This window comes from Scyliorhinus canicula, chromosome 5 (genome assembly GCF_902713615.1).
Source record: "Scyliorhinus canicula chromosome 5, sScyCan1.1, whole genome shotgun sequence".
NCBI classification, from domain to species: Eukaryota; Metazoa; Chordata; class Chondrichthyes; order Carcharhiniformes; family Scyliorhinidae; genus Scyliorhinus; species Scyliorhinus canicula.
The window spans coordinates 98,788,767-98,803,122 of NC_052150.1; the positions used below are offsets into that span (position 1 = coordinate 98,788,767).

General features: G+C 49.1%; 1 protein-coding gene across 3 annotated transcripts in view; it reads right to left on the reverse strand.

The window, feature by feature from the left end:
- Positions 1–14,356, reverse strand: part of abcb5 (ATP-binding cassette, sub-family B (MDR/TAP), member 5) — a 167,842-nt gene that overhangs the window by 55,257 nt on the left and 98,229 nt on the right. For all 3 annotated transcript variants that reach the window (XM_038797448.1, XM_038797446.1, XM_038797447.1), the window contains exons 18-20: positions 12,121–12,267; positions 11,151–11,255; positions 10,893–10,970 (exon numbers count right to left, since the gene is read on the reverse strand). In XM_038797448.1, the coding sequence (XP_038653376.1) occupies positions 10,893–10,970; positions 11,151–11,255; positions 12,121–12,267 (330 nt within the window). The remainder of the gene's footprint in view (positions 1–10,892; positions 10,971–11,150; positions 11,256–12,120; positions 12,268–14,356) is intronic.

Here is a 14,356-nt window from a genome sequence, read left to right on the forward strand (position 1 = left end):
CTGTTTACTTTTGTTTTAGGCTGTTTGCTGCAGGGTGTGTTTTAATTTCGTTTTCAGTGTTGGAGCTGAAGCTAGGCAGAGCAGGTGTGCTATTGATCCCTCTGCCATGAAAAGACTATCCCGTGATTATTTGGTGAATTCAGAATTCTAAATGTTCTTCGTAGTGAATGTAAACCTAATGTGCTTCTGTTTTTCTTGGATCTTCTGGATGTTGTTTGAGAAGTGTCATGTGAGAGCACCCTTTAAGAAATGGGTGTTTAAGAAATGTACCTTTAACAAATGGAGCTGCTCATGTTACTGGAGTGATGTCAGAGTGTGGGTGGAGCTGAGCTCTACTTCTGCTTTTTAGTTTCAGTTTGAGAAAGAGCTTGGGTGTGTCTGTGTTTTTCAGTGAGCTGAATCTGAAGTTAAAAGTGAGCTACACTGCTGTGATCACTGCCATCCAAAGACTATCTATGGGTCATTTGGCAAACTCAGAATTGTAAAAATATCTCAATATTGAATGTAAACCTAATGTGTACCTGTTTGAAGGTTGGTTAAGTCTTTTGGGCATAAAAGGACATCATACAGGTTACTTAGTGTTGTAGTCTTTGGGGGTGTATTTGATTTACTGGTTGCTAAGTTATTCACTGTTTGTTTTAAAAAGGTTAACTTGAGTTCATGGAATAAACATTGTTTTGTTTTAAAAAAAAACACTGGTCCATTTTCTGCTGTACCATATCTGTAGAGTAAGCCGTGTGCTCCCCATACCACAATCTATTAAAGGTTGTGGGTCAGGTGAACTCCATGATACGCTTTGGGATTCTCTGAATCCCATGACATAAGTTATTAAGGATTACTTAGTGGTGTCTTCTTTAGTGATTGTATTTGAATTAATGTTTGCTAATATGTTCACTGAATGTTTTAAAACGTTAACTTGAGTTGTTTTGCTTTAAAAAATACTTTTCCATTTCTGCTGTACCACACCTGTAGAGTGGGCGGTGTGCTCCCCTATACCACAATCTATTAAACGTTGTGGGTCAATGGAACTCCATGCCACACTTTGGGGTTCTCTAAACCCTGGCCCATAACACAATGCCAAGGGGGGACATCTAGAGGGAGTTTGTAAACTATCCCATGAATTCTAACAATTTAATGGGTAACACGGTCTGTGCAGAGTCTGTACGTTCTCCCCGTGTCTGCGTGGGTATCCTCCGGGTGCTCCGGTTTCCTCCCACAGTCCAAAGTTTAGGTTGATTGGCCATGATAAATTGTCCTTCGTTACCAAAAAGGTTAGGAGGGGTTATTGGGTTACAGGGATAGGGTGGAAGTGAGGGATTAAGTGGGTCGATGCAGACTTGATGGGTCGAATGGCCTCCTTCTGCACTGTATTTTCTATGTTCTATGTTAATCTTAGAAACCCCTATGTTAATCTTATGAAACCCTCAGGAGAACTATCTCCAAATCAGAAAACCACAAGCTTTTCCATGGGAATCAAGCCTAACGGAGACCAATCATCTTTCTCCAGAGGTCTCCTTGACACAATGGAAGAAGCGCATTTTTCATAAAAAGACACATTTTTGTTGCGCGCTCCTACGGTCGTTGCCTTCAGTCGAGTGGCAAGGCCTGGTTCTGATGTTCCGTCCAGCAGTTCAGGTTAGACAATGCACATTTGGGTCTGCCTAAGGTTCTGCATTGTCTATTGCTCCTGTATGTCTGTTCTGCACCTAGTGTACATTAGTTAGATGGTTACTTGAGCATATATTTAAAAAAATTAAACGACAAGAACAAAGTGGAATCTGGAGATTATGGGCAGGATTCTCTGTTTCTGAGATTAAGTGTTGACGACGACGCAAAATTCATGGAGTTCCACGACAGCAAAACAGGCGCCGCACTTGGACCGATTCAGCTACTATTAAGGAGCCAACACTGGCTCCACATGGAACATAATTGATTCCAATGAGAAATGGTGCAGGATTCGCTGGTTTCGGGATTGACACTCAGGAGGCTGATCAGCTGCAGACCATTCCCCCCCCCCCCACACACACACGCACATACACACACCATCCCAGCCAACAAGATGGCAGCAAGAGATGCGGCCCCACGTTTTGCAAATGCAGAGGTTGAGACCCTCTTGGATTCCGTGGAGGAGAGGCAGATGGCCCTGTGCCCTGGCCCAGGAAAGTGGCTGCTAGCCGCCATTCGCTGTCCCTGGGTGCCGGTGGCAGAGCCGTGAGTGCCGTGGGCAACACTGCCTGGACCGGCCAGCATTGCCGAGCAAAACTGCACAACCTCCTCAGAGTGGCCAGGGTGAGTAGGCGGCCTGTGCCTCTGGTGCCAACCCCCACCCTGCGCCATATGCTGATACCCATACCGGCCGCCATGAACGTGTGTCCTGGCCACTGAGGCCACCAGCTACCCACCCCCTGTGCTGCATGCGTCAGAGGCCCCCCACGAGCACTGGGAGTGGGACAAGGGGGAGGGGAGTTTGCGGGGTGGAGTTCGGACACAGGCGAGGAAGCGAGACCCCACTTAGTTGCGGTTCCCCATGAATGTGTCAACTTCCTCCTCTCCCCAAAACACACCCCCACATACCCTCACCCCCACACCACCCTCACCTTACATGGTCACCCCACCCCCACACCACCCTCCCCCTACACTATTCCCACTATCACCAGCCCCACCCACATGCTCACCCACACCACCCCCCTGGCCCATGGTCTAATCATGTACCTTGTCTTGTGTCACGCAAGAGCGGCTGGAGATGGGGCGGATCCATCTGGCGCTCCCCGCCCCCAGCCAATGCCACAGCCGGAGCTCCCCCGTGAGCTGAGCAGCGTCGAAGACAGCAGCTCGGACACCAGCCCTACATTGAGACTCGGGAGCCCACGGAGCTCGGGTCGGAGGATGACAGTGATTTCCCGTCACAGCTGTCTCTAACACCCTCCACCATCCCACAGACTCTCACCTCGGTTGGGCACTTTAGTGAAGAGGATCCAGGGACACTCTCTGGTGCGAACCACACAGCCACCATGTCTGCAAGGATCTGTCCTGGCCCCCACATATTTTTCATTTATATTTTGCGCTTGGTAATGTCATCCACAAAAACACCTTTTCCGGATTCCCATGTATGCTGTCAACACCCAGCTCTACTTCACCACCAGGTATTTTAGCCCTTTCACCATCTCCAAATTGTCAGACTGCTTGATTAACACTCAGTACTGGATGAGCAGAAATTTCCTCTCAGTAAATACTCGGAATACTAAAATCATTGGCCGGGATTTTCCAGCCCCGGCACTGTGGGGACCTTTGCGGCTTATGTGTAGATCATTCAAACTTCCATTCACTTCACCAGGACCAGAAGATCCCACCTGTGGGAGCACCGAGAATATTCCAGACAATTGGCAGAGTTGTCCCATCTGGGTCCAAATCCCATGTTGGGCCAGGAGCATTTCCCGTTTTGGAGCCTGGTTGGAATCCACAACATGGGCAGTATTCTCTGTTCCCACAGCCGGCCAATGGCATTTCCCATTATGGCCACCCCACGATGTCGGGAAACCCTTGCGCATGTGTGTGTCCCAACAGCGTGCGGTTTATTCCTCGATGATGCCGTTTTCGAGTCAGCCGAGCATCCGAAAACAGGCGTCGCCCCCAATTTGTTTTTAAAACGGGATTGTCCCCCCCATTGCCAATTACGGTGCAATGGAGAATTCCGCCCCAGGTAATCACAGGCGTGAGGGCCACAATGGGATTTGCGCTCATGGTGAACGGGCCCTGAAACTTCATCCAGACCTTTCCAGGAATGGTGTGTTTTCCTGCCAGTGTCATGGAGAATCACACATGGGTGGAAGATTCCAGTTGGACCTTCATCTGCATCCCAAATCATTTTCATGGCAATCTCTGGTGAGTTTCCCAATCCACCATGGCAGGTACCCACGGAAGCTCCCATGCGAAAGTCATGTCGGCAGAAAACCAAATTTTGGAGTCATAGTGACTTCACACCATCTGCCCTTGAACCCACCAGAGAATTGTCTTCATTTTGTGTCTGAAATTCTATTCCTTAATCACTGATTTAATCTATCTCCCTGCTAACAGTTTGTGATGGAACCAGATTGTTTTCAGTCTTGGGTGTTAGGTCTGACCTTCAGTTAAGCTTCTGACCAAATACTTGTGCTATCATTAACATTGCTTCCATCACCTGACTCCATCTATGCCTCAGCTCATGGGCTCTGGTACCCTTTCAGTGCCTTTGTTACCTATAAACCTGCCTCTTCCCACAGTTCGGGCCAACCTCCCATATTTTAGCCTTCATAAACTTGAGGTCATCCAAAACACTGTTGCCTTTGTCCTAACTCAGGCAAAGTTGTGTTCATCCACCATCCCCATACTCAGTAACCTGCAGTGACTCCCAATTGAGGTATGCCTTGAGATTGAAATTTTCACCCTGTCATCTAAACATGTGCAGCTGAGGTGGATTTGACATGATAAAATTGTCCCTTAGTGTCCAGGGATGAAAAGTTAGGTGGCTATAGGGATAGGGTGGGGTGTGGGCCTAGATAAGTTGCTCTTTCAGAGGGTCGGTACAGACTTGATGGGCCAAATGGCCTCCTTCTGAATTATAGAGAATTCTATGCTTTGTCAAATCTACCCCATATGCTTGTTTCACCCTAATTATTACCATCTCCAGCCCCTCAATGCTCCAGCATATATCAGTGTTCTACTAATTCTGCCCTATTATTCATTTGATCAGTTTACCATTGGTGGCTCTGCGGTTAGCTAGTTTCCAAGTTCCAGAATTTCCCTTGCCTCAGCTAAGTTGTTTAAAATCAGGAGCCCTAAACTCTGAGCATCTCCAGGGCAGAAAGATAACCTGAGTGATTGAAATTTCCCTTTCACCATGCAGTTTAAACAAGGTCAAACTCCGATTTGAACACTCTGACCCAAACGGCATGTGATGACTGTAGGAATTTCAGATATATTGGGCGTGGTTTAACAAAATTAAACAGAGCCCCATGTCAAGTGCGATTAGCTGGGTGTTGGCCGGCATTAGCAGCGCTGAGAATGATCCCACTATTTATCGGGACTTTGCTTCACTTCTGGGCCTCAGCGAACAACACCCTGTCGAGGCCGCACACTGTCCCATTTCCTGGACTAAAGAGCTCCGTAGGGCTCACCCGATCGCCAGCGCGGGTAAGATGCTTCCCAGGCACCTTGGCACTGCCAGCAGGCAATCCTGACAGTGCCCTGCTAACCCGTCAGTGCCACCTGGGCACCCTGGCACTGCCAGAATGGCACTGGAAGCCATTTAGATCACGGGAGAGGCCAGATTCGGGATCTGCTCAGAACGCCGAACAGTTTCCGATCTCACTGGCCCACTCCCGGATTCCACCGAGACGATGCAAGAAATCAATTAAAGCCAATCTCCATAACGTGAACGGGATGGGCCCCCTATCTAACGGCCTCCCACAGTCTAATTGGCTTCCCAGTGAGTGGTCATGTGGGCTCCCTTTAGTACATCTATTTAAAAACATAAAGCCAACGCAATGGCTGCTATGGGGATTGGAGTAGGTGAGTAGCCAACTTCAAAACCAGACAGACAGCTGCTGCCCCAGTGCTCGGTGCGGGTGGGCGGGCGAGCAGGCCGTATGGTCGGTGAGGGAGGGTCGTCTGCCATCGGTGGAGGATCACCGCTAGGCTGGGGGGGGTGAGGGGCTTGGCGCCCACCAGTTCCAACAGGCCACACACCCCAGATAGTGCAGATACATACCAGCGGCAACTTCAACTTCTGCCTGTCCATCCCAACAAATGCCCGCAGGATGGAGCCTTGTCTTTGGTGATATGCTGCAGGTCACTTGAACTCCCTCTGACCTTGGTGGCTTCTGGCTGCACAGCTAAACGTTACAGCGAATGGGAAATTGGCATTGTTAGTTACATGAACACTTCACTGTTCTCAAGTGAGCACTTCACAGCTGCAGGTTATGTTTGCTGCTTGTTCCTGCTGGTGGCTGCAGAAGCCTGGAGGCTGCTGTTGCTGTTTTCTTCCTTTTCTGTAGCCGGACAAAGGGAGAATTTATTTCGAATATACCAGGGTTCTGAACACTGGGCTCAGGGGGACGTACAAGTCCAGAAGACAATCCGGTTTGAATCAAGAAACGTATGGGACTTGGTGCGCGACATTGTTCCAAATGGGCCATCTGATGATACCGTTGAAGAAATGCTTTCACAGATTGCTGATGCCTTTGTTGCTGGTGTGGTGAGTGCTGCATGTAACTGGCACATCACCGCGGGTTACACGCTGGAAGTCAAGGATGTTCAACTACAACTTAAGCGCCAGTGGAATATGTGAATGCCAGGATTTGGTTCCAGGGAGATTGGGCCGTGTGGGAGGCTGACATGCTGTGGCTCCTGGAGAGATAGAATTACATTGATACATGGGACAAGTCACACATTGATGGGAAGATCATTTCTACGGCATAGTTCTGGACATGATAACACATTCTCAGGCTTATCCTCTTTTTCTGTTGAGGAACCTGCGTGGGGTGATTCTCTGATTCTGGGGCTATGTCACCACGCCAGGTTGGAATGGTGCCAGAAAACATGTTGTAAAATGGTCACCGATTCCCCGTTGTGCTGGGGGCTAGCATGCCGGTAGCGTAGAGCACCCGGCTCCAGCTGCTGATATGCCCCGCAGAATTGGTGGGTCTGTAGACGCTCATGTGCATGCCGCCGGCCGACAGCAGCCGCGCCGTGCTACATGACACTGACTGCTCGCGGACCCGGCCCGTGAAATAGTTCCCCCCCTTTGGTCGGCTCGCGGGCCCCGGACCACCCCCCCCCCCCCCAAGTGCCCACTGAGTCTGCAACCGCCACGCCGAGTTCTCGACGCATGAGACCACATGCAGGGGCGGAGCATCGGCTGGTGGGAATGAGGCAATGTCCTGAGGTCGTCAATAAGTGGCGGGGCATGTGCTGATATGCATCACTGTAAATACACAAGGGGTTAATGTAGCTACATTAGGACTGAATAAACACCAGAGGGAGCACCAGAGACATCATGACATGCAGACATACAGCTAATGAGCACATAGAATAGGACACAACCAATGGGCAGTGAAGACACCCAGAGATGACACTACCACAAGGGGGCAACCCATAAAAAAGGACAGGGCACACATGCTCTTTCTCTTTCCACAGGCGACACGGGGGCAGATCGGAAGCATTAAACCCACCACATGGCTTTGAGCAGACTGGTTAGTTAGATTGAGTTACTATAGCAAGGTTAACAGGAGAGTTGAACTCTAGTCAGAGAATTGTTAACTGTTCAATAAAGGTGTTTAACCTATCTCCAAATCTGAACCTTCCTTTTGTCAGAATATACATCAAGGAAGTAGCTTATGCTACATGAAGAAGCATAACACAACATGGTACCAGTGGTAGCCTGTTGAATCTCTATAGTTCAACTCAAGATCCGTGACTACCAGCAACAGCACGCAGGCAAGATGTTCAAGATTCCGGTTCCTCAGCAGCTCAGGTACCACAGCAATCTCAGTGCCAACTGGCGTGCATTCAAGCAAAGATTTGAGATCTACCTGGTAGCATCCGACCTAGATGGCGTGGCGGATGCAGAGAAAATAAAGCTTCTGCTCCATGAAGAAGCATAACACAACAGGGCGTATTCCTAGAATACGCCACTTTGGAGGGGGTGGAACATCGCAAAATCAGTTGGGTCGGGATTTGGTCGGGAACTCTGATTCTCTGGCCGATCAGCGATCTGAGAATCCAGCCCCATGTGTTTGTTTTTGTGAAAATGAGCTGATATAGCTTTGTAATGGTACCAATATGGAACGGCGACATTTCCTTGTTTAATGGTTCGTGTGATATGTTGAAGTTGATCTTCAGATCTTTGTTACTGTTGACCGTTTAAGAAACAAAATATTCCAAAGTGGATTCCCATTGCTAGACGTGCCAGGTTGCAGGCGGATGTTACTGCCTAGCATCCCGATCAGGCGGTGAGGTGTGAACAATTTAATAATAATCTTTATTATTGTCACAAATAGGCTTACATTAACATTTCAACAAAGTTACTGTCAAAGTCCCCTCATCGCCACACTACGGCGCCTGTTCGGGTGCACTGAGGGAGAATTCAGAATGTCCAATTCACCTAACAGCACTTCTTTTTGGACTTGCAGGAGGAAACCGGAGCACCCGGACAAAACCCACGCAGACAAGAAGAGAATGTGCAGACTCCGCACAGACAGCGACCCAAGCCGAGAATCGAGCCCAGGGCCCTGACACCGTGAAGCTACAGCGCCAACCACTGTGCCACCCAACTGCTCAGTAGGGCAGCACGGTAGTACAGTGGTTAGCACAATTGATCAACAGCTCTAGGGTCCCAGGTTCAATTCCCGGCTTGGGCCATTGTCTGTGCGGAATCTGCATGTTCTCCTCGTGTGTGTGGGTTTCCTCCAGGTGCTCTGGTTTCCTCCCACAGTCCAAATACATGCAGGTTAGGTTGATTGGCCAAGATAAATTGTCCTCAGTATCCAAAATTGCCCTTAGTGTTGGGTGGGGTTACTGGGTTGTGGGGATATGGTGGAGGTGTGAGCTTGGGTGGGGTGCTCTTTCCAAGGGCCGGTTCAGACCCGATGGGCCGGGTGGCCTCCTTCTGCACTGTAAATTCTATGCTCCTCAGTGTCCAAATGGTTAGGTGGGGTCGCTGGGGTCGGGTGGAGGTTTGGGCTTAAGTAGGGTGCTCTTTCCAATGGCCAGTGCATTCTTGAGGGGCCGAATTGCCTCCTTCTGTACTGCAAGGGATTCTATGAAATCCAGTCACAAAACTGGAGGCAAGCAAACTCAATGTCCTATGATGCGCTCCTTCAAATCAGGTAACAAGGGTGCTGCTGGGCTACGAACAGGTGCACTCTTACACCGTGCACTATGCTTACAACAATATTTTGCATTTAATTTGCAGGTTTGAACTGCAGGGTCTGTCTATGGGTACTTTGCATTAAGAGGAAGAGAAAGCCAATTAAAGGGGAAGGTATTTAATAAAAGCAAAATACTGTGCTGGAGATCTGAAATGAAAACAATAAGTGCTGGAAAATATCGGTAGATCTGGCAGCATTTGTGGAGAGAGAAACAGAGCCGACGTTTCAAATCCAATATGATTCTTCCTCAGAACCCCCTACATTTCTGGAGAAGAGTCACACTGGACTTAAGTGCGTTTCATAGCAAGGACAAAGTAGGGAAGGTGGAGGAAACTGTCGACAGTTCCAGAGGACAGAGCAGTGGCTGAATGAGTGACCACTTGAAGGGAATTTGCCTGAACACTGGAGGCATCAACACTAGAGAGGCAGCAGCCAACAATCAAACACCCAAGAGATGGGCCTCAGCACTGGGGTTATCCCTGCGACCACAGGGTGGGTGTGTGGATCAGGGAGGGAACCTGCTGCCAGTTAATGTTCTCGGCACGGTTCTGGGACCAGGATCTGGGATCCAATGCACAGGGGCCTGCTGTGGCCGGGGCGGGGGATCCGTGTGCACCCCAGGACCTCCAAGGCCCGTATCTCATAGGGCATGAGGACTCTGACGTCTGGCAGCCCACCACTTGTCTGGGCCCTTTCCCTCCCATTACTGCAGGGACAAAGGAGGGCATTTTGAGCCGCATGCTTCATTCATCATGATGGGAAGGTTGGAGGCAGGGTTGCTATGGCGGCAGTGAACGGCATAGTGCTGGGGTGGCAGGTGGGACCGGTGCCACGGGGCCAATGCCAACTCACCCATGCGGCTCAGTGGAGGTAGTTGAGCTTCTTGCGGCACTCGGTGGTGGTCCTCATCGTTGCACTCTTCCAGCTGAAGGCCACTGCCACTGTCTCCCAGGCGGCACTGGCTGATCTGTGGCTGACCCTCCAACCCCTTGAGGGACCAAGGTTTCCCATCTTCCCTCCACTGCGATGAACAGTCTGACCTGGTTGGCATCTCTGAATCAGCAGGTCTATGTGGTGGCATTGCTGCATGATGTCAGGGGTTTGCTCTGTGGGATCAGTTTAACAGCTGTTCCCCTCATTAGCAGGGAACTGCCATGCATGGTCCAAGGTGAGACAACCATTCCCTGACATGAAGCCCGTGGGGCATCATTACCGGCCCTAAATACGGCATTTGATACTGGTGGTGGTCTCGTCAGGTCAGCCACCACGAAGCCCAGGCAATACCCTCTCCCTACCACACTTGGAAACTTTTCCATTAGATGAAGCCCAACATGTTCAGTTTAGTAAACTGATGTAGTTAATGGGGGGAGCTAAGGGCTGAAACAGCCAGGTGTTGAGGTTCAGAGTTAGTCTGCGGGTGGGAGACAAGCTGAGAAGCAGTTTCTGAAGAATACAGCCAGAGATTCTACATTATTCTGACAGGCTGTCAGCTCCCATTCCAGCAAGCAGTCTCAAAATATCTCTCTTTCTCAAAGTGGAGTGTCCAAGACCTCGCTTCACAGCAAGTATTCCTGAGGCAGCTAACTGTATTTAACAGTAGATTTGGACCTGAGATGATTTTGTTGTTTGAGTGGACATAAAGAATGCAATTATGGGTTATAGCGTCACTATGTTGATTAGCATTGTTTTCAGGGGTAATTGAAAGTTATTTTCTAGTGCGAAGTTAAAGATATTTTATACTGTGTTAGTCATACAGTTTGTTTTAACATCGCATATCCTTATTTCTTTGTAAAATCACCCCTGGAGGTAGGTATCCTTTCAACAGTCTTACACAATTAAAATAAAACATTGGGGTTTCTGTCCATTATCCTAGCCATTGCTGGGGTCTGTTTTCCAATGTAGAGTTGGGATTGCATTCCTACATTGCACAAGGCACTTCAGTCCAGAGAGCTGACATTCTTGGAGTAACTTTGAAAAGTGACCCACCTGACGCAGTATGGCTTTGAAAGATAATCCACGTAGCCTCATAGTAAGGATTTCCCCAGACTTTCCGAACAAGTAGCCCTTGAGGAATTGAATAGAAAAACTGATGATTAATTCAAAATATTCGATTCACACCAGTACTTTTGATCACAATTGCTTGAGAGGTTAAACAAGCATTCAAGATAAAATTTTGATCTGCTAGTGTTTTTTGAATTTCATTTTGGTTGGCGGGGAGGGGTTCAGCTCTTCCTGATCACTTACCTGTAGACTGTAACTAACAAAGTAAATAGCACCGAGAGCCAGGAAAATCAAGGAAAACATTGCAGTCCTCTGGCGTTTCACTTCAGGATCTGTGATTGCAAAAACCTATTTGAAATGAAAAGTAAAGACTTACATTTATATCACACCTTTCGTGACCTCCGGACGCAGGGCAGCACGGTAGCAAAAGTGGATAGCACTGTGGCTTCACAGCGCCAGGTTCGATTCCTCGCTGGGTCACTGTCTGTGCGGAGTCTGCACGTTCTCCCTGTGTCTGCATGAGTTTCCTCCCGGTGCTCCAGTTTCCTCCCACAGTCCAAAGACGTGCAGGTTAGGTGGATTGGCTATGCTAAATTGCCCTTAGTGTCCAAAAAGGGTAGGAGGGGTTATTGGGTTACGGGGATAGGGTGGAAGTGAGAGTTTAAGTGGGTCGGTGCAGACTCGATGGGCCGAATGGCCTCCTTCTGCACTGTATGTTCTATGTATGTTCTATGTCCCGGAGCACTTCACAACCAATTAAGGATTTTCCTGCAGTGGGGTCACCGTTGTAAAACAGGCAGCCAATTTTCACACAGTCAGGTTCCGGGGTCAGAAATCTGGGATAACCATCAAATTAGGTCTTTTTTTTGGTTTGATAGAGGGATCAATGTTGGGCATCCCTGTTCTCGCTTCCATTATGCCCATTTACATCCACGTGTGCCGGTAGACAGGGCCTCAGTTTGAAGTTGCGTTTCATAGAGGGTTTCATAGCACTCCAACTATGCAGCACTGAAGAGGTGGACCAGATTATTGCTCATGCCTCCAGAGTGGGATTTAAAACCACAGCTTCTGACTCAGGAAATGCCACCGTTGGACTGAAGCGGGTACCGAAACCAAATGAGTAATTGTCATTTTCCAGTGTAAATTGTAACAATATATAGATCAGGTTTATGATTTTAAATTTGTGAATTTTATCAATATAAAGATAACTCACCCCAATAATCCTGGAAAAGACCACAGCAAATGATGGTATGACCGCACCAGCTACAAAGGCAGCCATTATTCCTGTGACAATGTACGGCCACTCTGACTTGTTCAGAGCAAGAATTCCGGAAAATGAAACTTCTGGAAAACTTTCCTCCTTTAAAATTTGAAATAAATAAATAAATAATGGAACCAAACTCCAGTCTAACATGCTGTACATTTTAGGGTAAAGCTCAAAATGAGGTTATCTCGTCTAAACCCTGATTATCTGTTAAGTATCCATCATTTGATGAAGCATTTACTGTACTGCAGAATCTGGCTGGCCTGAATCCTGGGTCCTGATGGGCTTCATCCGAGGGTCATAAAAGAAGTGTCTAGTGAGATAGTCGGTGCACTAGTTTTAAGTTTCCAAAACTCCATAGATTCAGGGATCATCCAAGTACGACAGCAAATGTAATGCCATTATTCAAAAAGGGAGGGAGGTAGAACGTGGGAAACTACAGGGTGGTTAGCTCAAAATCTTTTGTCTGGAAAATGTTTGAAGCTTCTATAACATAAGTTGTAGCAGGGCATCTGGAAAATCTCATGGTAATCAGGCAGAGTCAACATGGTTTTGTGAAAGGGAAATCATGTTCAACCAATTTATTGGAGTTCTTTAAGTAACCTGGGCTGTGGATAAAGGGGATGTACTGTACTCAGATTTCTTGAAGACATTTCTAGAAGACGTTCACTAAAGTGCCGCATGAAAGGTTTTTGCAGGAAATACATCCTGGGCGGGATTCACCGGTATTCGGTGGGCGGGCCATACCGGCGCCAAAGAGTGGCGTGAACCACTCCGGCGTCGGGCCGCCCGGAAGTTGCGGAATCCTCCACACCTTCAGGGGCTAGGCTGGCGCTGGAGTAATTGACGCCACGCCAACCAGCGCCGAAGGGCCTACGCCGGCCAGCGCGAGTTAGTGCATGCGCAGGAGTGCCAGCATGTTCCCAGAACCGCTGCCGTGATTCTTCTCCGTGCCGGCCATGGCGGAGCTTTACAAAGGCCGGCGCGGAGGGAAAAAGTGCCCCCGCGGCACAGGCTTGCCCGCAGATCGGTGGGCCCTGATCATGGGCCAGGCCACCGTGGGGGACCCCACAGGGGCCTATCCCCGTGCGCCCCCCCCCGAGGACTCCGTTGGCCGCCCTCAGAGCCCGGTCCCACCAGTACAGACCTTGTGTAATTCACGCAGGTGGGACTGGCCGAAAACGGGCAGCCATCGACTCATCGGGGACCTGAAATTCGCCGGGGAGGGGGGGGGGAGGGGGAGGGGGGCTACTGCCAACAGCCCCCGACTGACGCGGCATGATCCCCACCAAAAAGCCAACGTCAGAGAATTTGGCAGCCGGCGTCAGAGCGGCAGGGCGGGATTCACACCGCCCACCGGCGATTCTCCAACTCGGCGGGGGGTCGGAAAATCCCGCCCCCTATGTTATAGGGGGTAACATATTGGCATGGATAGAAGATTGGCTGTCAAACAGAAAGCAGAGTAGGCAAAATGCATCTTTTATAGACTGCCAAAATGTAACAAGTCGTGTGCCACAAGAATCAGTGCTGAGATCTCAATAATTTCTATAATTGACTTGGAGGAGGGATTAAAGATCTGGGGCATGATTCAGGAACTACATTAGGCCTGGCACAGATCCAGGCACGCTGAGTGAATATTGGATGAAGGTAAAATCGAGATTTGCGGCAGGCGCGAACCATTTAGTGATTCCTCCGATCTGCTCCCGATGGAGATTTCCAGATCATGCCCAGAAATGACGAGAATATCATTGCCCCTCATTTGAATTCATTTCAATCTCACTAACAAGATTGAAATTGAATGCAGAAGCTTCCAGGGAATTAGCGGGAAGTAATGCAGGCATTGTTTAGTGCTACTTTACAAAAACGTGAAGCTGGCGCAATGATGGGAAGTGAGGAGGGCATGCAAATCAAGGGCATGTCTCCAGAGTGGGATCAGTGTCTCCCAGTACTCAGGGGGGGAGGGGGGCATGGACATGGGGGTTGGGCTTGTCAGGAGGCCAAAGCATTCCATGTCAGGGGATACCCCTGGGCTGGGAAGATGACGGGCTTTGTGTCTCTGAGGCCTTCAAGCCATCTTTAAATATTGGGGAGGCTCAAAACAGGGGCAACCACAGCTGCAGCCTGTCTGTTCAACTAAACACCTCCAGGACAGAGACTTGCTGCGGCTTCTATCCTGAAAGTCATT